Consider the following 24,959-nt stretch of genomic DNA (forward strand, 5'->3'; position numbering starts at 1 on the left):
GGCTGGGCCAGGCCAGGCTGCTAGCCCTGGGGCAGGCTGGAGCATGGGATTCAGGCACGGCTGTCAATAGTACTGGCACCTCTGGGCACTGGTGTTACAGAAACCACCACCGTCGTCACAAATGCAGGCACGAGTGGTGATGGGGTTGTTCATCTTGCAGGTAACAGCCAGCTCCAGAATAGAAATGCGCCTCTATAGGCTGCTCTGCCAGATGCCCCCGAGAGACTGCGTGCCTATGTAGGACATAATAAAATTCTCCTGGCCAAAGAGGAGAGGAGCAAGGATCTCATCCAGGTCAGTAGTTCAAACCCTTATCCAGGAGAAGCACATGGGACAAAAGGAGAAATGTAGCAACCCCTCTGAACAGTACAAGCTGTTTGGAAATGCTGGTTTGAACATGCAAGTGTGGCGTTGCTGGGCATGTGCAGCCTCTTGTGCAGCATCCCATGCAAGAAGCTATTAGCAAGTTGAATTTCACAAATGCCCATTAGCTCCTAGCTCGAAGCAGTGTGGTGAGGTTCACCGGGAGCAAGAGCAGCAATCACTTCATCTTGTCAAAGATCTCTGCTCATCATCACGGCAAGAGGCTGAGCTGCAGCCTCCACCCTTCTCAGACAATGAGTCTGTACTAACCAACCACTGCCCATATTCACCTCTACCTCAGATGAGGATTCTTCAGCAGAACCATGAGGTTCACTTCGGATGATAAAAATCAAAGTCCCCTGAGCCTAAAAAGTGAATGGAGACCATTGCTGGAGAGGTTTCCACCAAAGATCAGCATGTTAGCTTCTGAATTTTCTACATTAGCCATCCTGGATTACTGCTGTATCCAACATTTAGGATGCTTAAAAAAAAAGAGGGACGCAGAGCGCAGATTAAAAAGCTTCTGTCCTGCAGGTGCTGTAGCAGACATTCATTGCATCCCATGCCAGCTATGCTACAAGCAGGACATGGTTAACCTTTGCTAGGAGGCACTGGCCCAGCAGCTCTCAGCAAACCTGGGATCTCAGTGCCAGTTAAAATCTCAAAATTCTACATCACCAGGTGAGTCCTGCTCCTCCACACCTGTACCTCAGGAATAGTTACCTTCTACTACCATGCTGAAAGACAGGAATTCATTTTTGCTAACTTGCTGCAATGAAGTTTTATTATAAGCTTGGGGTATCCTCAATATGCACCCAGTCCTTATAAACCCATTCAATTTGGATTCAGCTCTTCCTAATAGCATTCCAATTTGAGACATAGCAAGATCATTATTAGGTCTATATTAAGCTCGAACCACAATAAGGAAATCCCTATGAATTTGCATTTTTTTCAAGCACAATGCATTCTCTTCTCCAGGAGACAAACCAAACAGCCTCAGACCTCAGCAGTTAACAGAAAATGAGTCAGCTCTGTGAAAACATTTAACATTCAAGATGGTTTTTAAGCTCCTAAGATTTGTAATTCTGATTTATGTAAACATCTGAAACAACTACTTAATACAGTTTAAGAATCAAAAGCAATTTTTAGAAAACTATTCAAAAATGAAAAATAAGTATCTGTTGCCTGGAGTTCAATCCAAATGCTGAACTTGAACATCATTAATTCCTTTTCCAGAATTCAAAGCACAAGCACACATTCATAGTAAAATAATGTATGTCCTTTACTAGGGACAGGTACACCTTTAAGTAAGGGGAAAAAAAAAGTATTTCACTTATGTGTAAGAGATAGATTTATTATTTCAGACATGATTTTTATATTAAAATTCTTTTATGTGTAACTGCTATTACAGAACACCTTAGGGCATCCCTTGATACATATTAGCATAAATAGCACCATACAGTCCAGCAAAATTACACCAGACTGGCATTAAACTCCTTCAGTGCTAACAGTCAAGAGCTGGGACTCTCTTCAGTTAACTGGCCTTAAGAACATACCGATCAACAAAATCCACATTTATTACAGTTTTTATTATTCTCAGGCAGCAAATTCTCCAAAGTCCTTCAATAAACAACCCCAAGCGTTATGTTGCTGGTTCTATTTTGTCAATCTCTTCCTTCTTTGGACTCTCCTCTCGATTTTTGCCCTGTTGCAAGGTATACACTGATGGGCCCATCCTCAGGATCTTCCCACTGCCCAGGCACTCGTCCCCCTTGTAGAATACGGCAAACTAGGAGATAAACACAGGGAGAGCCTTTTTAGCAGCTGCAAAAACCATGGTGAGCAACTGCAGGTTGTGCAAGACCTGTTGGAGAGTGAGCACGTTCATTTATACCTGTTCTGGCTAAATCTGAAAAAAACCCTGAAAAAAACCAAAAAAACATGCAAATCCCAGAGGATTTGTTGGCTCACATGAGTGTATATTTATAAACATGTTGGTGGAAAATTCTTCATGAACTTCTACAAGACCATCTCAAAACTCTTCAGTTACTGAGGTGGAATAGATTGTGCTGGAAAATTTCCTTTCCAAACAGGATGACACACATAACATCATCTGCATCTTCACTGGACCTTCCCCAGACAACTGTGCCCAGCCTACAGTGGCACTTCCCAAAACAGGAAGGGGCCAAGGACTATGGCAGCAGACCATCTGCAAGGAAGCAACTGGAGTTCCCCGATGTGCTCAGCAGGTTCCTGCAGGACACGGGAGCCCTTGTCTCACTCCCTGGCAAAACAGAGCCCGGTTACAGGATCAGCAGCTGCTGGCACTCAGGGGCTTCTCATGTCTCTCATAAGCTGTCTGGATTCTTCTCAGCTTCTCTCCATTACAAACAGTTCTCAAACAACTTCCCTCCTGATGTGACCCACAGGCCCCAGGTATCGGGGAGGGTGGGTACAACAGATGCTGGGAGAAGGCATGCAGGGAATATTTGAGAGCCACTGTGCTGGGATGTGATGGAGTATATTTATATTGGCAGTGTTAAAAGGCATCCCTTTTAGGCACAGCACCTCTTCTCAGTACTCTACAGGACAATGGACTTCCCCAGACAGAGTCTCCCTAAACTGGTTTGAACACTAAACCCATGTTAAGCAGCCAATTACCAAATTAATGCCTTTTAAAATCTATTTCTTGCAAACAACAACAGCTTCCATTTCTGCATATACAACTGATCACCAGAGATGTTTCCATGTATTTCTAAAACTTGTAAGCAAGTTTCTCAGACTATACAGATAACAGATCACTTAAAACTAGAAACAATCTCCTCGAAACCAGTTGATGAATAGTCAAAATAGAGCTAACCACTCCCACATGTAAATAAATTAATTATTTTGCTCCAGCTACTCTGTGTTATTAGCCAGATAAGGTAAAACACAAAAATGGCAGGAAAACTACTTCTAATAACTTACCTGTCCAGGTGTGATAGCTCTTGCTGGCTTTACTAGTGTTACCCACACACTCCCATCTTGGTTTAGAGTCAGGACACAAGGCACTAGAGCAGAAAATTATCAGAAACACCTGACATGAGCAGAAAACCTGACAGTTAACCATTATGTTCACATTAAAGAAGGAAAACCTAGGCTAAACAGATCTAAGTCAAGGTACAGAATACAGTTGCATAACACACTGCAGAAACAGGAAGGCCAAGCCAAAACCTTTCCACTATCTGCAGAACTACACCAACACGCTACCAGAGTTTCACAAACTGAGTAAGACAAAAAGTAAAACAAGGTTTGACTACCCAGTGCCATCTGGTGCCGAAATCTGAAATGACATTCCATCATCTTCTCTCTAACAAGCTCTGCTGGAGGTTCCTCCGCTATCCAGTGCACTCGGTTTGTCCGCAGGAGGTCTCTGTACAGAGCAGGGTGATCTCTTGATGGTGCCTTAAAAAATGTTTATTTATTGCTGATGCTTTTGCCAAAGAGGTGTAGCTTGTAAAGTGAAGCATGAAGTATAGAAGGAGCATCAAGCCATAGCAAGATGAAGGCAATATGAGCAAGAAAGGAAGCATTTGTTAGCACTTAGGTAGGCTACAGCAAGCCTGAATGCTTTGTCAGTCTTCCACTCCCCTCAGAGTCATGTCTCTTTCTGTATGCTTTTCCCTCCAACCACATTTCTGCCTTCTTCAGACTGAGTTCAGAAATCTGACCTCCTTTATCCTATCTCAACAAGATGCTACCTTCTTCTTTTTCAGCTTCCCAAATGAACACCTCCCCAACAAAGGCATTGCCTTTGACAAACTCACTGCAGGGCATAAAAAAAAAAAAATTTCTTAGTGTTCCTGTGTGTTTCTTCTCAATTCTCACTTGATTATGGTCCCCCCCACCAGCACACCAACAAGTAGCAGAACACCTTATCACAATCACATCAGTATCCAAGAGGAGTAACAACTGCATGAACAGGAAGAAACATCATATGATTAGCCATTAACACACCAATTATTTGCATTATTATACATATTCTGCCTCAGTTTTCAAAATGATAAAACTCTGTCACTGGCTCCTTATTCTTTTACTAGAAAAACAAAGCAGCAATATATCATAAACCAAGATAATACGTATTTTATAAACCACGTCCTAATAACTAAGATAAAATTCTCATCCTTTAGAGTAGAAAATGAGAGTTCAGGAGATTGGCTGATTCTTTTCAGTATTTGCCTTTTGCTTGGAAAAGCTGTGTGCCAAAATCTAAAACAATTTGGTGCTCATGAAAAGCCTGTTTGGAAAATGTTTCATATCTGCTGATACACTAGTTGGTTCTTGTTTCCCCCAAGAGGAAAGCCAAGAATTCTGCCCAGGTGAGGCTCATGCTCCATACAGCAGCAGTCACAAAATGTATGCATTAGTCATTTGCAAACCCCGTGTTAAGTAACTCACCACATAGACATCTCCAGTGCTGACATCTTTGTCTACAACAAACCAAGCATCCTTGAGGCCTGCCAGTCGAGCCCTCTGGCCTATTGTGAAGAGGAACCAACCTAAAGAAATATAAAAATGGAATATTGCTAGGAACTTTTCATCTTTTTCTTTCAGAAAAACACATTAAAATAATTTCCCCAAAACGTTACCACTAAACAAAGAATAACAAACCAAGCTGCGTTAGAGAAGAGGACCAGTCACAAACTAAAACTAACATTTACTTGAAATTTCATCTGTACCTGAAATACAAACTAAAGATTTCAAATAATCCATTTCACCTGTGGTATTCTTAGGTCTTATAAAAGACAAACATTTCTTTATTTCAGTTTCAATTTGTGGGTTTTTTACCATTCAGTCTTGCCAGTCTCCCTTACTTTTATGTACCAGTATAACACTCTATTACCATACATTACTTGGGAGAGGAACTCAATTCTGGCAGCTTGAACTGAGGACAGCAAAGGAAGAACACATGGGAGAAAAGGAAAAGTTAAGGTGCCCATGTTTGATGCTGTCCTGCTGTGTATCACTGAGGTGCATTTTCTTCTACAAAGTTTAGATACTAAAGATTATGGAAAGGATGCACAGTCATTTTGAAGGAATTAAGTGAACTCCTGGTATTAAAATAACAACCACTTAGTATTGACAGAGTAACCCTAATAATTATTTGCTTTCCTGCAATATGGAACAACTAATCAAGAATCAGTTGTAGTTCAAGGCTCTACTATTGGATACAGCAAATTTTCCATGGTTTAACAAACAGGGTAAAAATTTGTAGACTCCTTTGGAATTTCCCAAAATTTGTCCCTCCAAATATAAGCAGTATTGTTCCATTTATCTAAAAGTAAGTTATTACGGTAAGTTAGCCAATTACCTTTGTGTCTTCCCATCACCTTCTGATCTTCAATGGAAATAAAGTTACCTGGTTGAGGTTCCAAATACTAACAAAGAGGAAGAGGTAAGTCACAAGACAGCCCAAGAAGACCTCACAGCATATTTCAGATCCTGTCACTACATTCTCTTGAAGCTGAAGAAGAAGAAAGAAGCAAACTCTGCCCAAGCAGCTTACTGACTCTTCCTCAATACTGCTCTCAGAGAAAAGCAGGAAGGGCAGTAACTCTAGGCTTCAAGTCCCCTATCCTCACATATGTCAGGGGACAGCAGGATCCAGCAATTTGTCCCTCTCACATTCCAACCATTTGTCAGAGCCTGGCAGGCACAGGAGTGCATGTTCACTCCTTTTGCCCCAGAAAAGGAGTGACTGCTGGTAGAGGGGCAAGATATCTCCCCCAGGCTGTGGGTGTCAGCTTCTAACTAGGCTTGGGACTGCAAAGGCAGGTGGGACATTGCTACTTACTGTGGGCCACAAGCTGCTGGAGATTTTTCTATAGACAGTGACTGAAGGCCAGAAGAAAACAAAGATTGTCACAGATTTAGTGTTGCTCACCTCAAGAAGGAATTTTTCAAAGTTTCTTTCACCAATGAAGCAGACCCCCATACTCTGAAAAGGAAACATGGAATTGAATCCATAAAAGCAGAGAAAAACATTTGAAATAATGTCTGTCCAAGAAATTGTTTGAGATAATCTGTCCAAGATGGTTTTTTTCCCTCCCATATACGCCAAACTATCTTAGGCATGTCATAAACAAATCCACAACATGTGCTGCAACATAGGTAAACTAATTCTATACAGAATCGGTGAGAGCTGTAAGCACTTAAAGTAAGAGAGATACTAGGAAATAGAAAATCTGTTCAATAAATAAATACATTAACCTTGGTGACTGGATTGTATGTACATTAAAAACAGAAGTCTCTTTCATACTGAGGTACAAAAGCAACAAAATGATACAGTGATGGTCCGTCTCTCGAAAAAAAACACTTTCAGAATGAAACAGGCTTTTCTTTTCCTTTCAGTTACTGCTGACATTCTTCAAGCATCCATTTACTGAGGCTGAATATAAACATGAAAAGCAATCAAGGCAGCATCAGCAAAACAACTACTGCCTGCATTACGGTTTTTAATATCAACTCATGAAGTCTTAGTTCTCAAAGAAACGTAACTTTTTTTTTTTTAAGAGTAACTGTGGGAAAAGAGTATGATCCAATTTCTAAAGACATAGTGAAAAATTACAGTGAAGAAGCTCTTAAAAGCTATGGAGAATAAAGACCAGAGGCTTCTCCCTTGCTGTGATAGAGGATGCTTTCCTTCAGGCTCACAGCATCTGACACATTCACCTTCATCTTAGCTCTTCTGACATACAACAGTAGACAAAATACCTGCAAGCTAAAATACACAACTAACCACAAGCTCCTGAAAGTACTTTTACGGCAGTAGCCAGCTATGAAAAATGCCTCCCAGCCTATTATATTATTCTTTTCTATTAGAAACTGATGGGTTGCCACAGATTGAAGTTCGAAAAGTTCAGGAAAGTTGTTTTAGAGAGAAATACACATCAAAAGAGTTTTAAGTGTTACCATGCCTCTTTTTTCTTTAGCACATGATGAAGGTCATGTTCTGCTGCTATCTTCTTTACAAAACTTTTTGTTAAATCCCCTAAAGGGAAGATCGTTTTCCTCAAAGCATCCTGTGAGATCTGACTTAGAAAGAATGTCTGGTCCTTAAAGAGGTCAGCGCCTTGAAGGAGTTTCACAGCTGCAAAGTGAAACACATAAAACACCTCATCATAACTACCATTAATAGTTCAACTTGCTTTAGTATTTTGACAATCAACATTTCTGTTTTAGTATTTCCAAATACATATTAAAGACAGGATTTTGCATGTTTTTCAAAATCTAATGAAAACACCTGGATATTTTCTCGCCACTAATAAGATCTTGAAGATGCTGCATTTGTACAGTGCAGAATCTTACAAAGTCTTACACTGCCTCACATCTATTTCAATAGTGCATGTGTCACTGGCAAGGACATTGACAATACAAAAAACAAAAAACAACTTTCACATTTCCTGTGAAAGAGAGAACAAAGATTCAAATACCTTGGAGTACACTGTTCTTCAGAAAGACACTGTTTTGCCCTGAAATCATCTCAAATCAATGATTTGAGCAATCAGTGGAGTTATTGCCAATGCTCAGAGATGGGAGTCTGACTTTTTTCTTTAAAATAGATTAAATCTCCTGATTGCCCAGATGAAATAAAACTGGTACAGTTCTTCAATCATGTTCTGCCCCCTCTCTTTAAAAGTTAATAGCTCTGCTGTTGTACAAACACTACGTACGTGCTTCTTGACTAGAACATGAACTACAGGCCAATAGTTCAGTCACAACTGGCAAAATAAAATCTCAGTAACAGGGAAATGAAGCTCATCACAAAACACTGCATCTGTAAATCACAGTCTGTCCCATATATAGACCATAGGTCCAGTTGGGGCCATTTCAACTTCCCAGAAGTAAAATTAAAACAAAGAAAAAAATAAACCCCTTTAAGTCCAGAACAAACAAATGAAAGCAGAGAATCTATAAAGTAAAATCATCACTGTGGCAGCTTTGCATAGCTTCAGTTTACAAGTTTTTTTCCCTTTGGGTATAGCATGCTTCTCACCATGTATCAGACATTCATCTGACTCTTAAAACAGAATCTGTAGTATTTGAGAAGTCAGGGTCCTTTTCAGTAATGTAAATACCTTGTTTAGCACAACCAACCTTCTACAAAGGCTGGGGTTTAATCAGTAATCATTGTGTGTAAGGTAACAAACATCTCTGACTCTGTGACAACAAATGTAGTTTAAATTTCCCTTTCATATGTAGGATAAAACATGAAATGAAGACACAACTTACTATTTCTAACTTCAAAACGGTTTCTGAAAAGCCTCTGTGGTCTTCTAGTATGTTTCTGTTGAAACACTTCCTCATCCTCCAGTGAGGTCCTGGCATAATGCCCAGTAGCAATTGCATCTGCTCCTATCAAGGAAAAAAACCCAAATATAACATAAAGGCACAAACTTGAAATTCGCAGCTCGAAACAGGATTGCAAACATACAGCAAGAAAAGCAGAAAGCAATGAAAGAAGAAAACCTAGAGAAGTCTTATACTGACAATAATTGTACTCCTGCTATTTAAATAACGCAAACTATTCACCAGCATGCCAGCACTTGTGCTTTTGTACTTTAAGGACAACCTAAGAATGTAGAACTTAGTGGTCAGGTCAATGCATGTCCCTGAAATAAATCTGTTCCTACATATGAGCAACCTAATCTAGTGGAAGATGTCCCTGCTCAGGGCAGGGGAGCTGGACTAGATGATCTTTGGAAGTCTCTCCCAACCTGAACCATTCTATAATTTTGTATGCAAAAGCAATCTTAAAACCAAATACTTTGTGATTACTGACATACTTCCACAGATATATGAGTTAGGCATGCACATGGACTCATGTATTTCCCCACCTTTTAAAGAGTTTGTTTCCTTTAAGCATTTCCACGGCACACACTCTGTACTGACACACTTGAAAATGCCTTACCAAGGTTATCCATAGCATAATGCAGAAAGTAGTTGAATTTGATGTGCTTGTTACACAAAATATCAGGATTAGGCGTCCTTCCCAATTCATACTCTTTTAAGAGGTCACTGTAAAATAAAGACTCAAATGTCTATCATCAGAATCATTAATATGCATAATACTATCAGAAACTGGACAGTGTTTAACTATGAGAACCTGAGTCCCAGTCTCAGAGAAGATCCAGTTATACTAAACATTTTATGTTAGAAATAATATTAGATTGTAATGTGCAAAAAAACCCAATCTTTGGAAGACTTTCCCCAAAGTGCACTGAGGACAGGGTCAAATTATCACTTACAATCTTGTAACCCCGCTTTATTAAATTAATATTCCCTCTGGGCAGATGTGGCTGTCCACTGTGCACATCCTACCCAACTCTTATGGAATACTTACTTTCAGAATTAACAACCCTATTTAATTTTTCAATGGGACAATGTGGTGGTACACACTAGGAGTGTCTCAGTGGAACAGACAATAACTTCAGCTGCAATAACGTCACCACAAGCAGTCATCACCTATGGGGCTTATTTTTAGAGACATTTTCCTGTCCTTTTTTTTCCCCTTCTAGAAATTCAAAGCTTCTCAAAGTTATGTTGTCCTTTTACACGGCTGCATAATTACTTAGTATTTATTATTCACTTGAAAACACTGAAATAATAACTAATGAAATTAAACCTGCATACAACATTGCCCTGAGATATCAAAAGGCCTCACCACTGCATCATTTTGCTTGCTATCAATAGCCACTGCAGTCAAGAGGAACTGAGGGCACAGACTGGATTTAAAAGAACAACAGCAATCCTAGTATTTGGTTTTACTTTTCTCCATCTGAAACTGAATCACTTGCTTCTGCCTTATGTGTGATACATTACATTAGTATATAGAAAATAAAGCAACATATCTCTTACTTTCTCTAACTCCTTTTTAAAAGTTCTGAATTCAACAACTGCTGCTAATAATTAAATCACCTGGGTCTACCCAGAGATGCCTCCCTCTTGCTGGCTCACACTGTACTCTTATGGTACACTGGGAGTTCTGTAAAGGACTCAGCACAAAGCCAGACTCACATCAGTTCAGAACTTCTAGTGAAGCACAGAACCAGAGAAAGGGCAATGAAGGATGTCTACAGGACAGAATTCCTTTTCTCTAACGCAAAGAACTGAAACAGGCTTTGCAAAAACCATGGAAAAGACAAGACCTGGAACAGTTCTCATGATAAAAGGTGTCTTATGGTGAATAACCCTTTTAAGAGAGATCCAGAGGAGGAGTAAATTTAAGGTCAGTGATGACAGTAAAGAAAAAGGATTCTGAAACAAACCAAGACACTTGTAACAGAGTTAGGAAACACTGTATTAATAAAGCCCAAGAAGTTTTGTAGCACTTATTCATTCTCTCACAGCAAAAATAGAATAATGGAATGAACTTCCCCAGCAAAGGGCTGTTTTGCTGTTTTCTTCACTGACTATCCAAAGTTTGGTGCTCAGCTTGATGCCATTTCAACATGCAGTACAAGTAGCATGACCAGGTTATTCCTCACTTTGAAGTAACATAATAACAGCACTACTTAAAGGGGGATGATGAAGATCAGGGACCAACTTTTATGTACTTATGTTCAGCGCATAAAGATAAATTATGCTGTTATACCAACATGTCCCTTCTTCTCCTACCTTCCAAGAAAATCTCTCAGCTTTTCCTATGTAGAACGTCCCTTAAAGTGAAATAAATTCACAGAAGATCTGAGCACCCTCTTCAGAGAACAGCTTCAAATTCGTTTTAAGTTTAAAGAAACAAGGCTAGGTCACAATCATTTTATGCTAAACCGGATTCAGCACACATTATGTAAAATGCTCTGTGTAAGCTGCACATACAGACAATAACTGCACCCCATTAAATAATTTTTTTTCAAGTTGCAGTAAGGTTGGGCCAGTACACGGGTAGCTGAAGAAATAAGCTGCAATAAAGCAATTGCTACACACTACCACAAGGAGAAATCTCTTATTAATTTAAAAAAAACACATTAAAACCAAGATATAAATTCTGACCTTAAATACAAACAAGAGAAAAGGTAATTCCTCAATATTTAACAGGCTTCAGGGCTTTCTCTTAGCACTGATAATACTGCAGTGAATTGCCATTGCCCATTATCTGTCCATTCTTGCTTTTTATTATGACATGGTACCACACTAATATACTGGAAAACCAGCTAGTGTAAATGTGTTTCTACCTGAACACTTCGTTCCAGTATTCCTTCACGTAGGAAACCTGGTGAAACGGGATATCAAGCTTCTGGCACACCCGGTAAGCATCTTCACAATCTCTATCAATAGAGCAAGCTCCTTGTTCATCCAGAGGGTCCCAGTTCTTCATAAACACACCTGTCACCTGATACCCTATGAAATGAAGGCGAGAATGTCTTAGAAAGTTAAATTCCTACAGCTGGACGCTGTGTTTCTCAAGAATGGCTTTGGTAACTGCATCTTTCCGAAGATGTTGAGTAGTCCTGTGCTAAACTCCACAGCAGAGTTATTGTATAGCTATGGTTTTTTTCTCTAGGTAATAGCTAATCCAAGCTCCTGAGGCAACCTAACGCGACGGTAAGCCCCAACTCCCACCCCCTCCTTCGCGGCTATTCTGCCGTCCCGGCGGTGCCCGGCTCTCCGCGCTGCCCTGCCCGGCGTGCGGCCGCTCCAGCAGCCCGAGGGGGCGGCTGAGCGGGCACCGAGAGGGGACACGCGGCCCGCGCAGCGCGGCACAGGGCACGGCCGGCCCCGCCGCCCTCACCCGCGCCCCGCACCTCGGCGGCGGAGCAGCAGCGCGGCCACGGCGCTGTCCACGCCGCCGGACACGGCGCAGGCCACGCGGCGGCCCTGGGCCGCCAGCATCGCCCCCGCCGCCGCTTCCGCCGCCCCGCGCTCCCCACAGCGCCGGGCCGGGCACGCGCCTGCGCGCCGGGGCGGGGCGGGCGGCGGCACCCGCGCGGCCGGAGGGGAGCGCAGCGGGAGAGGGCCCTGGGAACGGGAGAGGCGGCCTCTGGCCCTTATCAGGCCACCCAAAACCCGCACACATGCCACAGGGCCCAGCATAGTGAGTTAGACAAAGGAAAACTCAGAACAAAACATCTCCCTTTGATTGTTTCATGGCCGTTATCCCTGAATAAGCCAAAGTTTATCCCAGCTAGGGCCAGCCACGACTAAACCATCGGGCAGGAACAAGCTGCTGTCTTCGCCTTTGCATTACAGAAATTCAGGTGGTGCTGTTGATTTATTCCACTGGCATTCAGTACTGAAGTGTTTGTTTCCAAACTTGCTACACCACCCTGAAGTCCACTAGCTTTTACCTACACATTAGCATTTGTAAGTGAAGCACTAGAAAAGTCTACCCCAAGCATGCAAGAAGTTGCTACTTTGTACACATTCAGCACACAACTCATTTATTGTAAACTAAAACTTTTTTGTACATAGAGGAAAGGAATCAAATGACAATTGGTAGGAAGTAAGGAGGCAGGTTTCCAATTCAGAGAATATACCTTTTTTTACCTTAGAAAAATATCGTTTAAATACATCCATTGCAGCACATCCATTAACAAAACCATTACCAGACAGACTATATCAAGCCTGTTAGAATTCTATTTTGTTAATGCAGTTCAACACAATCTACAGCCATCTCCCAAAAATTATACAAGTGAAGAATAACACCTAAAACACTTCAAAGATCACAGTTGCCAAGAATTCTTCATATTTCAGTTCAAATTCAGAACTTGAGTAGAGGGGAATCCAGATTTTCTTTGTTTACATCAGGGCTCAGAGTGATAAGAGGAGAACTCAAATCAATTAGCTGAAAGAAAAACAATAAAATTTAGCTAGTGTAGTCAACTGCTGTGCATAGCTACTAGCAGCTACAATCTGTATTATTCTCAATTACTTGTTTTGTTTAGAGTTCCTTTTAGTATCCAGAAGACAAATACAAGCACCACACTCAAGAGTTTGTGTTCTGGTTTTTAAAAATATGCTCATTCTTAGACAAGCATAAGCTTCTCACAAGGTGGTTATTGTCCATACTTACCTTAAAAGCCTAAAAGGCTTTTCTGAGTTTCACTACTATGCATATTCTAATTACAGTGCCATCCAGGCAGGACACAGCACTTCTGAACTCCTCTGAACATGCCCCCCCAAGTGAGAGTTCTGCAATCCTCCTCTTTTGACAAAATTTGAAGGGCCTGATACTCAATTGAGCCCAACTACATCTATTGTCAAAGGCTGCATCCTCATAGTTACCAGCATTCATCTGACAATATATAAAGGTATCTACCTTCAAGCCACTAATGCATGAAAAGCACTTGCCTAGAAATGCTTGTAAAATTTAGAGCAGATTCCAACAGCACACATCTTCCAGCTAAGGAGAGGATTAGAAAAGGAGCTAGACAGGAGAGGCCACCTTTCTTTTTTGATTAAAAAGAGTTGCTGCCAAGAAACTGAAAATGTGCAAAAAAAGGGGAAACAAGAGTAAGCATGCCAATTCTCCTGAAGACAACATTCACTTCCTGCTTCAGAACAGTTTCATTCTATAACAACTGCTTTAAGTAGTAAGTTCTTTCTCCATCCTCCTCCTTTTCTTGTTTGCAGATTGCTCACTGAGCTCTAGTTCAGAACACACTGTTTGATTTTAAACATGACATTCTCTTAAGAGCACCTCATTATGTATATCATATTGAGCTAATATTAAATATTCCTACAGTATTGTGGAACTGCTTTGGAGACAAGGGTATGTAGCCAGCTGACATTTTTCTGCTAACATACTTGCACCAGATTATTTGAATAAAACTTACCTTTATCTGCCCAGATAATACAGGCTTTGGAGAAGTAATCTTACTCACTTCAGGAGTATTGGAAAGGTCAATCAAAGGTCTACTTTCACATTCAGAAGGCTGTGGGAGAGATTTGTCTACTCCAGTATCTAGCAGCAAGGCCTTTAAAAAAAATAATTCAGGTTTTCTCCTCTGTTCACCGAGCTTCCTTCATATATATCGCAGGAGTCAATTTAGCTTATACAGCTATAATAATCACAGAACAGGCTTAATTTATAGCTTGGGTGTTTTTCATGCAGGATTCATTGCACACAGTGTAAAAACCTCAGCTCCTGCTCTGCCAGTGGCTAGCATCACAGGGAAAATGCAGTAAGACAAAGCAAAAGAGATCCCATGGCATAAAACAGTTTTTCACTTAAAAGTAGAGTTAAATGTAAAACAGAAGATTAATAACCCTTTTAATAGTTAAATGATTTAACTACAATTATTGTGCAATGTTATTTAGCCATAGAAACTATTCTCTACAGCTTCACACTCTAGTTATCCTTTGGTCCAGTTTAACTACCCCATACACGTACTAAGCAATTCTGAAACAGAGACTTTATGCTCCCGAGTAAGCTAACAAGGAACATACTGATGCAGTAACATCAAGTAATTTATCTACACATTATTCTACACCTGAGTATTTGTAAAACAATAGCCACTTTGTCAGGTTAATATTTCAGAACTACAACTTCAGTCCTTTCTTTTTAATGCCTGTGGAGTACCAGCTTTCAACATGAAGCTGCAACATTCCTGGGAGAGGGAAAGTGTTCACTGAACTAATTACTTGACACTTAAGTTTAGTACTATGTGGACTTCGGGATTTAATCCTCCCTCACTGCAGATTAGCACTCCTGTTAGGTGACTGAATTTAGCTACAGCAGTGTTTTGGGTTTGGGTTTTTAATCCCTGAAGGAGCTTTATGGGTGCAAAATGAACTGCCCTGCAACACTACTTTTTTAATTGAATCCAACAGGATTTCACAGTACTCTTCCAAAAGTGGAAATTTAATATAAAATCTGCAAGTATTTGACAGTGCATTTGAAATGGGAACACACTTAGTGGAAATACTGAACAAATAATGTTCAATGCTAAATACAGGCACTAGAGGGTGCACATGGTTACAGCTAGTTGGGCACCACAATATAAAAAAAGACATTGAGCTATTAGAGAGCACCCAGAGGAAGGCAACAAAGATGGCAATGGGTCTGGAGGGGAAGCCTTATGAGGAGCAGCAGAGGGCACTTGGTCTGTTCAGCCTGGAGAAGAGATGAGGAGAGACCTTACTGTGGTCTTGAACATCCTCAAGAGGGGAAACACAGGGGCAGGTATCAATCTCTTCGTTCTCGTGATCCATGACAGAACTCAAGGAAACATCATGAAGTTGAGTCAGGGGAGGTTTAGGTTGGATAGTAGCAAAGTATTTTTCACCCAGAGGGTGTTTGGGCACTGGAACAAGCTCCCCAGGGAAGTGGTCACAACACCAGCCTGACAGAATTCAAGAAGCATTTAGTGTGATTCCTGAGTGTCCTGAGCAGGGCCAGGAGTTGGACTTGATTCTGACGGGTCCCTTCCAACTCAAAATATTCTATTATTTCATGATTCCAACGCATTTTAACTTCATGTATACTGAAGTGGTTTTCCTACTTATCCCTTACCTTGAAATAATTTAGTTTCAAGCAGTTTACTTAGTAGTTTTGTAGGAAAACGTATTGTCATTTTCTTACCTCAGGTTGTTTCTCTTCAGCCAGCTCATTTTGTACTTCTGTCTCTTTTAATACATTTTCTACTCCTTCTGTCGCAGTTTTCTCTGGTGAGAAGTTAAGTGCAAGAGGTAGTACAGGTGGAGGAGATGTATCATCTTCTGAAGATGTCTGTGCCTTACTGTCTTGTTTCTGTTTAGAACTAGGGAAAAGAGCATCAGCAATAACTGAGTTCTTTAATCAGCATTAACTACTAAAGACAGACAAGCTAATTTCTAACCTCATTTTCTCCTTTTTTACCCCAAGTTTTAATGACCAAAAGGCTTCCAATATTTTTATTCAAATAAATGGTAGTTACCTGCAAAATCCAAAATATTTCATTTTGCAATAGAAGTATAGCCTACCCATGCAAAAAAAAAAAAAAAAAAAAAAAAAAAAAAAAGGGAAATGATTAAGAAGAATTAAATCTTATTTGACATTTCTGTCCAGCCTAAATTTCACACAAGGTATTTTGGTTGCTAGTTCTTCCAAGTTTAAAAAAAACCCAAAGAGGCATTGATCTTGTATATCACTGAGCAACCCACTTCAGTCCCTACTGAAAGGAAGTACTGACACCGGCTGGAGGACCAGAGGCTGTAATCTGATTAGTATGATAAAGTCACTGTAGACAGAATAATTGTTTCCTTGAAAGAAAAGGCTATTTGAGACACTTGACCTCAGTAGCATGACAGTTTTCTAGCCATGAATCATTCCTACTTTAATACTGCTCCTCTCCACCAGCCACAAAACAAGCCTGCATACATATGGCCCTTGTCAGAAGATGCTGGGCTGATAATATGGAGAACACTACTTTCACAGAAAACAAACAGAATTAATAAAAGCGTAAGTAAAGCTGCTCAGAAAATAAAGTTTAAGTCAACTAAATCCTTGGCTTTTTGACTGATGCTTTAAAAAGTGTAATTTTACAGACCATTGGCAACAATATAAAACAAAAGTTAGAAGTAATATGCATTTTAATCAGCTATTTCCCTTCATCAGGAGGCAATAGCAAAATGACACCAGAGCATCAGATACAACTCTTAAATTGTTCCCTAGCTCAATAAATACAAATAATTTCCTATTAAAGTTGTAATTCTTTCATGTTAGATACTGACTCACCTCAGTACAGCTTACAGCATTTTACCAGTCACAAGTTATAAATTTTTATTAGGCTATACAGCTTTTTTATGCTCAAATGCTTTATTCTAACATTTAGCAGAGGTCCCTGAAACCCAAGAGTCATCACTAGAATTCATTCAGAGGCAGTTTGCCTACAATACTCATTTCATATATGCAGATTTCTGTCTTACCCAGCTGTAAAAGTCTTTTTGGTAGAAAAGCTGAAGCTTTGCTGGAGAGATGCAGCATGTGGAGAAATTGCCATTCTTGGTACAGTTTTAGGAGTCACTGCTGGGAACCCTGAGATCCGACGGATGGGTGTAGGTAGGCCAGACCGTTTCACACTGGCAGGAGTCATGGTGGCAGACCTCTCAGGAAAACAAAAACTCTGGCCTTTCATAGGAGTGCTGACTGCCATGGCACTAGAAGAGGAACATGCCTTAGCCAACACCTTCTAGAAATTGTTTGAATAACACCATTCTACCAAACAATAGAAATCCATTTCCCATTGGTCAGCAAGGGAACAGTATTCAACTTAAAGTTGATAATCACAGCATAGCAGGGGCTTTACTTGGTAAGAATTCTTTTATGAATTATTTTAGTCTATTTAGCACTGCAAAGAAACCTCTTCTGAATAGAGTGGGAGGGGTTATTTGGTTTAGTTTTGGGTTTTGATTTAAGTCAGTTCCAGTAGGCATTAACACATCTAACTTGGCATGTCTCAAGGGACTAGATAATTAAGTTAGAACTTTTAAGACTGTTGCAACACCCAACCACGTCACATGCTGAGAAGGATGCCTCAGTGTATTCAATTTTCAGTGAAGCCCTACCTTCCAGGTGTGCCACAAAATGTTAATCCAAAAGATGGTGTTGTTTTTGGTGCCAATTTGTTTGGTGTTGCATCTAAAGAGAAAAGTTTTGTTAATTGCTATCACATTAATATTTTTTTCTTTTATAGCAGTTATCTTTCAGTTAAATACTGATTTCTTCCCAAAGGTGGACAGAAGTGTAATGAAACAATTCAAAAACCTTCAAGGTAATATTTGCTTTTAATAACCAAAGTAGCAGACAGGTCATACAAAGTACGTGCTTACCTTGAGTTTTCACAGGAGCCTTAGCTTGACCTGTGGGAACAGACAAAACTCTAGCCTTGGGCTTTACACACAGGCTTCCTTTTAGTGAACTCCCATCTTTATTCTGCTGACATAGCTGCTGCAGACTGGGAACAGAGCTTGGTCTCTGAATTCCACTGCCTGCAGTCTCAGATGATGTTGCAGAAGCTGAAGATTTAGCCAGGCTTACAGCACTAGATATTTTGGGAGTACTAGCTGATCTCACTTGCTTCCTGGATTTCTCAGTATTGGCAGCCTGCAGAGATGACACTGTGGTAGGTCTGACAAGGGCCAGCCTGTTTGTACTAGATGAAACCTTAGAGCCACTCACACTAGCTTTTGATGATATGCTTGATTTCCCTGAAATAGAAAATTGTACTTCTGAAGTTTTTGACTAGGCAGAATAATTATACTAACACAGGAAAGAAAAATAGCAATTTACAGCATTTAAATTTAGGTTCAAATAATTCAAGTTTAAGGAGAATATATACAACTACTGAAAACCTATTCCTCAAATTCTTCAGCAATATTATTTTACGGTCTTCTCACCAAATTCCCAAATTACTGCAATCAGGTGAAAGAATATTCTTCAAGGAATGCCAAAACAGCTTGCAGATTCAAATTACTTCCAGCATTTTCTCCCAGCATAGCTGGCCCTCTTCCCTTAAGCAGCCTTTCAAGGAGGTAACAGTTTGAGTTACACTGATTAACGCCACAGACTAAACAACCCCACAAGCATTTTTCCCAGATTTCTGTGAAGTTCTTACTTTTAGTCTGTAGGTTACTTTCAATAAGAAGATAAATCTTGATTAAACAGTTCTATTGCATAAAATAGTTCTTACTAAGCTCCCAGAAACAAGGTGCAAGTAAAAATTTGCTGTAACTTGGTATTTTTATAGATGTACAAGAACTGTAGTCCTTACATCTGTCAGTGCTTTTAGAAGACTATTTTCCTGATCCTTTGAGGCTTACTGAAATGGTCAAATTGATGGCCTCAATACAGTACAAGCCTCTTGGCTGTGTTATCTCCCTAAAGGTGTTTTTCCCATCTGCTTGAGTAAAGCTCATCCTTCATTTAGGCTTACAGAAATGTGGAATAAAGCCTTCCACCCTCCTTCCAAATTTCAGTTGTTTTGGCAGGTTTTTTCTTTTTTTCTTTTAATTCCAGTCAGACAAGCTTAGAGCATTCAGAAGCTCACGTTCTTGGCTATAATAGAGAAGATCATGCATAAAAGGAACAGAATTCCTGGGGCATTGCTTCCTTTCTAGCTGTGTCAGCTGCTCACATGTAGGCATCGGGCTTGTATCAATCTAGTTTCTACAAATGATGTATGTCTAACATTTATCTTTAGTCCCCAGGGATTTACTGGGCTAGCCTACAAAATTTTATTCTCCATACAAAACATTTCTTAGTGCTTGAATGTACTGGACACCATTAAAACATTTCCAAATCCAAAGTCCAGAACATGCTTAGCTATTTCAAAACCGATTTGTGGCGCAAACATGTAGTAAGAGCGTTACCTGTTTTGCCTATAGGAGAAATGGGTAAACTTGAATTAAGACTTGATGAGTTCATGCTGGAAACTGATGATGAAGATGATGATGATGTAGTCTTTCTTGTGAGACCACTGGCAACACCAGGACGCTTCAGATATGTCATCTTCCTTAAGCCAGGCTGAATCAAAAGCAAAAAAAAATGCCCTATTTAACACATGATTTTGCCATTATTTGTCTTGGTATTGTAACTTTTTACTTGTGAATTTTAGAGGAGCTCCTTAACTCCGATTACATTTTTAAAAGTGAATTTTCTTAGAGAGAGATCATTGTATCTGGATTATTATACAGAACTGGAACATCAGACCTAGGAGGCAAACAATTATTTTTATTCCTGCCACAAACCTGAGTATGGACTTAAAGGAATTAAAGAATAAAAAGAGTCAGCCCAGGCACCAGTATATGCTGGGCATCAAGGAGCGGGAAAGCAGCTCGTCAAGCAAGGCCCGTGGGAGTGCTGAACATGAGCCAGCAATGCACCCCTGCAGCAAAGAATGCTGACAGTATCCTGGGCTGCACGAGGAGGAGCGTCACCAGCAAGTGAAGGGAGCTGATCCTGCTCTCTGCTCAGCGCTGAGAGCCCACACCTGAAGATCTCCCTACAGTTCCAGGCTCCCCAGTACAAGAGTGATTTGGAGCTACTGCAAAGAGTCCAACAAAGGGCCCCTAGAATGATTAAGGGACTGGAGCATCTCCCACCTGAGGAAAGGCTGAAAGCTGGGACTTCTCAGCCTGGAAAATACAAGGCTCAAGGTGGATCTCATCAATATATTGAAATATCTGAAAGGACAGTAGCCAGTGGCGCCCAGTGACAGGACTAGAGGCAATGGGCAGAGCAGAACACAGGAGGTTCTACTTCTGAACATCAGGTAACACTTCTTTTACTTCAAGGGTCACCAATCACTGGCACAGGCTGCCCTATGAGGCTGCCAAGACTTCATCCTTGGAGATATTAAAAAGCTGTCGGGCCATGGGCCTTGGCAAATGACTCCATGTGGTCCTGCTGGAGCAGAGCATTGAACCAGATGACCTCAAGAGGTCCCTTCCAACCTCAACAATTCTGTGATTCTGTGAGGTGGGACACAGCATTAAAATAGGCATTTAAAGCTTCAAAACAACTGACAGCTGTAGGTATACTACCCTCATGCAAGTTATGGCAACCTTTTCATATGGTATAGTTAGCTGCACACACCAAAAACTTTCTTACAGGAAACTGCTCATCACTTACCTGCAGCTAGTGCTTTAAAAACAAAGGCATGCTTGTTAATCCAGCACATTTACAGTTGCTCTGAAGTACATTCATTGCATTACAGACTTAGAACACACATTCAAAAATGGCAAATATAAAACATAAATTACTTTTCCTTAAAATCATTTTACACAACAGCTTTAAATTAAATTAGAAAGTAAACTATATTAATTTCTTTTCATCAGAAATACTACAGAACATATTTTCATATTAAGGAGGCTTGCCATTACCTTACTTGGTGCAGGAAGGACTTTTGTGTCTTGCACTGAGGAACTGCCACTGAATGAAGACTCAAAGGCATCTAATGCAATACTAGATTTATCAGAAATTACATCTTCAGATGATCCCATGCTGTTCAAGTCTCTTTTTGTAGAAATACTAGTATTTTTTCCTCGTTTGAGCTGCAAATTTCAATGCAACATTTTAATAGGTACTAGTGCTTCTAGAAACCACTATAAAGCTTTTTACACACATTGATTCTGTTCAGAAACAGAGACAAAAGTCAATGAAGCCTCCAAACCCAGTGAAGTCTTTAGACAAATACAGTCTGAAGTAAGTCTAGTGATTGTATTTGCCAAGTACTAGAACATGCCTGAACACAGAGACTGGACAGCAACTTAAGGGCAGTTCTGCAACAATTCATCAGTACAAATCCTATAATCACATTCACCCACATACTGTTCCATACTGTAACTGTACCTTACAACTATATTGGACTCTCCACTTATTATTCTTCCACTTTACTCTGCCTTCCAAAAGGTGAGACATTACAGTAGTAGAATGGATCATGCAAACTGTCTGTTCAGACAGTGGGGTATAATTTGTCTAGTTAAAGTGTTCAAGATCATGTCTTTCCTGATAGCACACAAAATCAAGAAGAAATTTATACCACAAAGGAAAATCAGAGTCCTGTAATTTCTATAGGTGATGGTTCTTAAGAAGCCCCTACCACACCTTCAGTAAAATCCGTGATACATACTGGAGCCTAAGCCATAAAGTGTAGAGCAATAAAATCCAGAAGATGTTCTATCTAAAGACTGGGATTTGTGCTCACAAGGTCACTAACACCACTGTTTCCTTGCTATCCCAGAACATTTCCATTGACAAAGATTAACAGTAAAAAAGGCCACTTTTACATATTAAGTGTAAAGTTACACATGAAGTGTAAGTGTAGTAATTTTGCCAGCAACACAGCAGTGTCAGAAACCAGTTAGAAGAGAAGCCAAGAATTATAGTATTCACAAAACCAGAATACAACAGAAATGTACTTGCAAATGCTCTACATTGTCATAACAGATAAAGTAATTGGTTACTACACCATAGTACCTGCCCTTTTTTTTTTTTTATATAGATGTTTTCTGACTAAGGATCTTATGAGGTAGAGGAGCATCAGATTAAAGTTCACTTTTAAAAATAAAATATTGTAGACAGGTTAAACATTCCTAAAACACAGAGACCTTATTTGAAGAAAATGTTGCCCAGAACCTGACTTTACCTTGTCAATTGTCAACAAATTGCTTTTCCCAGAAGTAGATGAAGGTTTTGCCATTGGCAGTTTGCCAACTGCCTTTGTGTTTGTTTCCTGTTCCTCTGTCAGGGGCGAACTAGCATTTTTTGTAGGAGACACACAACTTTTAACAGGGCTGTTGTTAGGAGGAGCAGGAGGAGCACGTACTTTGCCATCTGACACAAGTTTATGCGATACCTTCTGAAAACAAGGTGGCAGCTGACATGCCAGGCTATCCTGCACACAGTATGTCTCCCGTTTAACAGCCCTGGGACTTATTGCTATATTTTTGTTTCTCAGTATCTTCAGCTTTGACTTTGAGTCCTCCACAAATGTTTCTACAATCTTGTTTTCCTGTTCTTCTGATTGGCTTATTTTACTCTCCTTGTTCTTGCTTCCAGCCTCTATCTGCAGTGCCAACAAATGAGCTTCTTTGAAAATTTCCACAAATTTCTCTCCTTGAAGTGGGCTCCACATGAGTTTATCATCAGAAGCAGACACACACTTTTTTGCTTCAATACTGGCAGCAATACATCTTTCTTTGTGTCCCACAGGTCCAACAAAAACTTCATCTTCATTTCCACTACAAAGAAAAATAGTTTAGCCCAGCACCTTACGTGTGTCAATTCTGAAGGGTGTACAGTACTTACATTACTTACCTTGTTGAAGAGAGTGAAAGGTCAAAATCAAACTTTTCATCAGTCAGAAGAGGAAAGTCTGAAACTATAACAAAGATTTTATCACAGCATGGATTTGCAACGAAAATGATTGCATTATGCTTTGACAATTTGGTGAGTGATGTCAACTGGCAAAAAAAGCTTTAGCTACCAAGTTTAAAAAATTAAACTTGGAAAAACATGCTTTAGGTCCAAGAAATTTAAGTTACAACTGCGAATATGATCATAATTGTGAGATGCCCAAATATTCTGAAACAGCTCAATGGTGATTTCTAAGCAGCTGTAACAGGAACATGGAACACAGCTCATCAGCAGCCTCCAATTAAAATGAGCGAGAACATGTAATCTAGAGCTATGTGACAATGCATTTGTCCCATTCGTCAGTTCTTTTCTTGTTCAGGCTACCACAGAACAGTAGCAGGAACCAGTGAGAAAGGCTCCTTTTCTTATTAGTTAATATATACACTAAATAAATCAGCAGCTGATGGATAAGGAAAAGGGAGGAGCTCAGATTAGATATATAGAAAGGAGGTTGATGACATCAGTCACTATTACACAAGCTTTAGCACCATGCTCCACAAGCTCTCAGGAGGCTTCTGAGACTGGCAACAGCAGCCCATCCGAGGAAATGAGTACACAGAACATGAGATAAAGCAGACAGAGGTTGTCTACTGATATGAGCTGTCCTAACCTATAACAGGGGATATACCACATAGAGAATAACTCACCATATTCTCCACCTACCATTGCTCATGCAAATATCCAGTTTTGCTTCAGTCACATGACTCAGGCTATGTGCTGACATTTCTTTTTTTTCCTCCATAGTACCTGGAAAATATAGAAGTAGACATGCAGGAGGTTTAAAAAAAAACCCCAAACCGAACAACAACAGGGTCACGGACTTTGATGATACTGCTGAATTAGTGAGGGGGTAAACATTCCCTCTGAAGACTCTCATACTTAGGGAGCGCCACAGAGAATCACAGAATAGTTAGGGCTGGAAGGGACCTCTGGAGGTCATCCAGTCCAATCCCCATCAAGGCAGGGTCACCTGGAGCAGGTTACACAGGAACGCATCCAGGTGGGTTAGGAATATCTCGAGTGGGAGACCTTATGACCTCCCTAGGCAGGCTGTTCCAGTGCTCTGCCACCCTCCATGTAAATAAGTTCCTACTCACGCTGAAATGAAACTTCTTGTATTTTAGTTTAATTTAGTATTACTATTCATCCTGTAGCTGGACACCACCGAAGAAGTGGTTTATGGGATGCCACACAGTTCACCATCCCGCCGACCGCCCCACCTCAGGCGAGTTCGCACAGGTCCCTCCCTTACCCGACCGCAAGGGCCCCTCTACGGCCGGGAAACGGGGAAAGGCCTCCGGGAAACGGGGAAAGGCCTCCGGGCACGCCGCCGCCGCCGCCGCCGTCCCCGCGCTCACCGCTCGCCCCTCACCGCCACCGCGCACGAGCCGCGCTGCGCACCCGCCCGCACTTGGAAAGCGCGCCCCGCTCACGTGACGCGCCCCGCGCGTCCTCATTGGCAGGTTCGAAGGATACACGGGCCCTCCCGGTGCATTCTGGGGCTTGTAGTTAGCAGGGGTTCCCAACGGCCTCTCTGCTGGCTGCGCAGGCCTCGTCACCCCGCTCGGCCCCGTCCTCCCTATAGCGGGCTCTAGCCTTGGACAGCCCGGCTTGCCTGGGCGGCCTCGGCAGCCGCGGTGCTGGCAGCAGCGCAAGGGAAAGCCTCAGCAGCGTGTGGGCATTGCTGAAGATCTCACCTTGAGGCCTTGCCGGCGTGCGC

At 40.9% G+C, this 24,959-nt stretch overlaps 2 protein-coding genes across 2 annotated transcripts; both read right to left on the bottom strand.

The window, feature by feature from the left end:
- Positions 1-1,708: 1,708 nt before the first annotated feature.
- TRMU (tRNA mitochondrial 2-thiouridylase) lies at positions 1,709-12,281 on the bottom strand. Its single transcript, XM_082279568.1, has 11 exons — positions 12,147-12,281; positions 11,577-11,742; positions 9,314-9,420; positions 8,635-8,757; positions 7,320-7,492; positions 6,287-6,340; positions 5,714-5,780; positions 4,801-4,901; positions 3,663-3,807; positions 3,331-3,413; positions 1,709-2,152 (listed from the first exon to the last, which is right to left on the bottom strand). The coding sequence occupies exons 1-11, from the start codon at positions 12,232-12,234 to the stop codon at positions 2,006-2,008; spliced, it is 1,254 nt and encodes a 417-aa protein (XP_082135694.1). The 5' UTR covers positions 12,235-12,281; the 3' UTR covers positions 1,709-2,005.
- Positions 12,282-13,102: 821 nt separating this feature from the next.
- Positions 13,103-23,981, bottom strand: GTSE1 (G2 and S-phase expressed 1; the record flags this gene model as incomplete). Its single annotated transcript, XM_082279880.1, has 11 exons — positions 13,103-13,186; positions 14,178-14,318; positions 15,926-16,103; positions 17,251-17,481; positions 17,890-17,962; positions 18,154-18,531; positions 19,693-19,846; positions 21,205-21,375; positions 22,470-23,064; positions 23,141-23,204; positions 23,903-23,981. 11 exons carry the CDS (start codon positions 23,979-23,981, stop codon positions 13,103-13,105), a joined length of 2,148 nt encoding a protein of 715 aa, XP_082136006.1.
- Between the last annotated feature and the right edge of the window lie 978 nt (positions 23,982-24,959).

This window comes from Coloeus monedula (assembly GCF_965178545.1).
Source record: "Coloeus monedula genome assembly, chromosome: 4".
Lineage (NCBI taxonomy): Eukaryota > Metazoa > Chordata > Aves > Passeriformes > Corvidae > Coloeus > Coloeus monedula.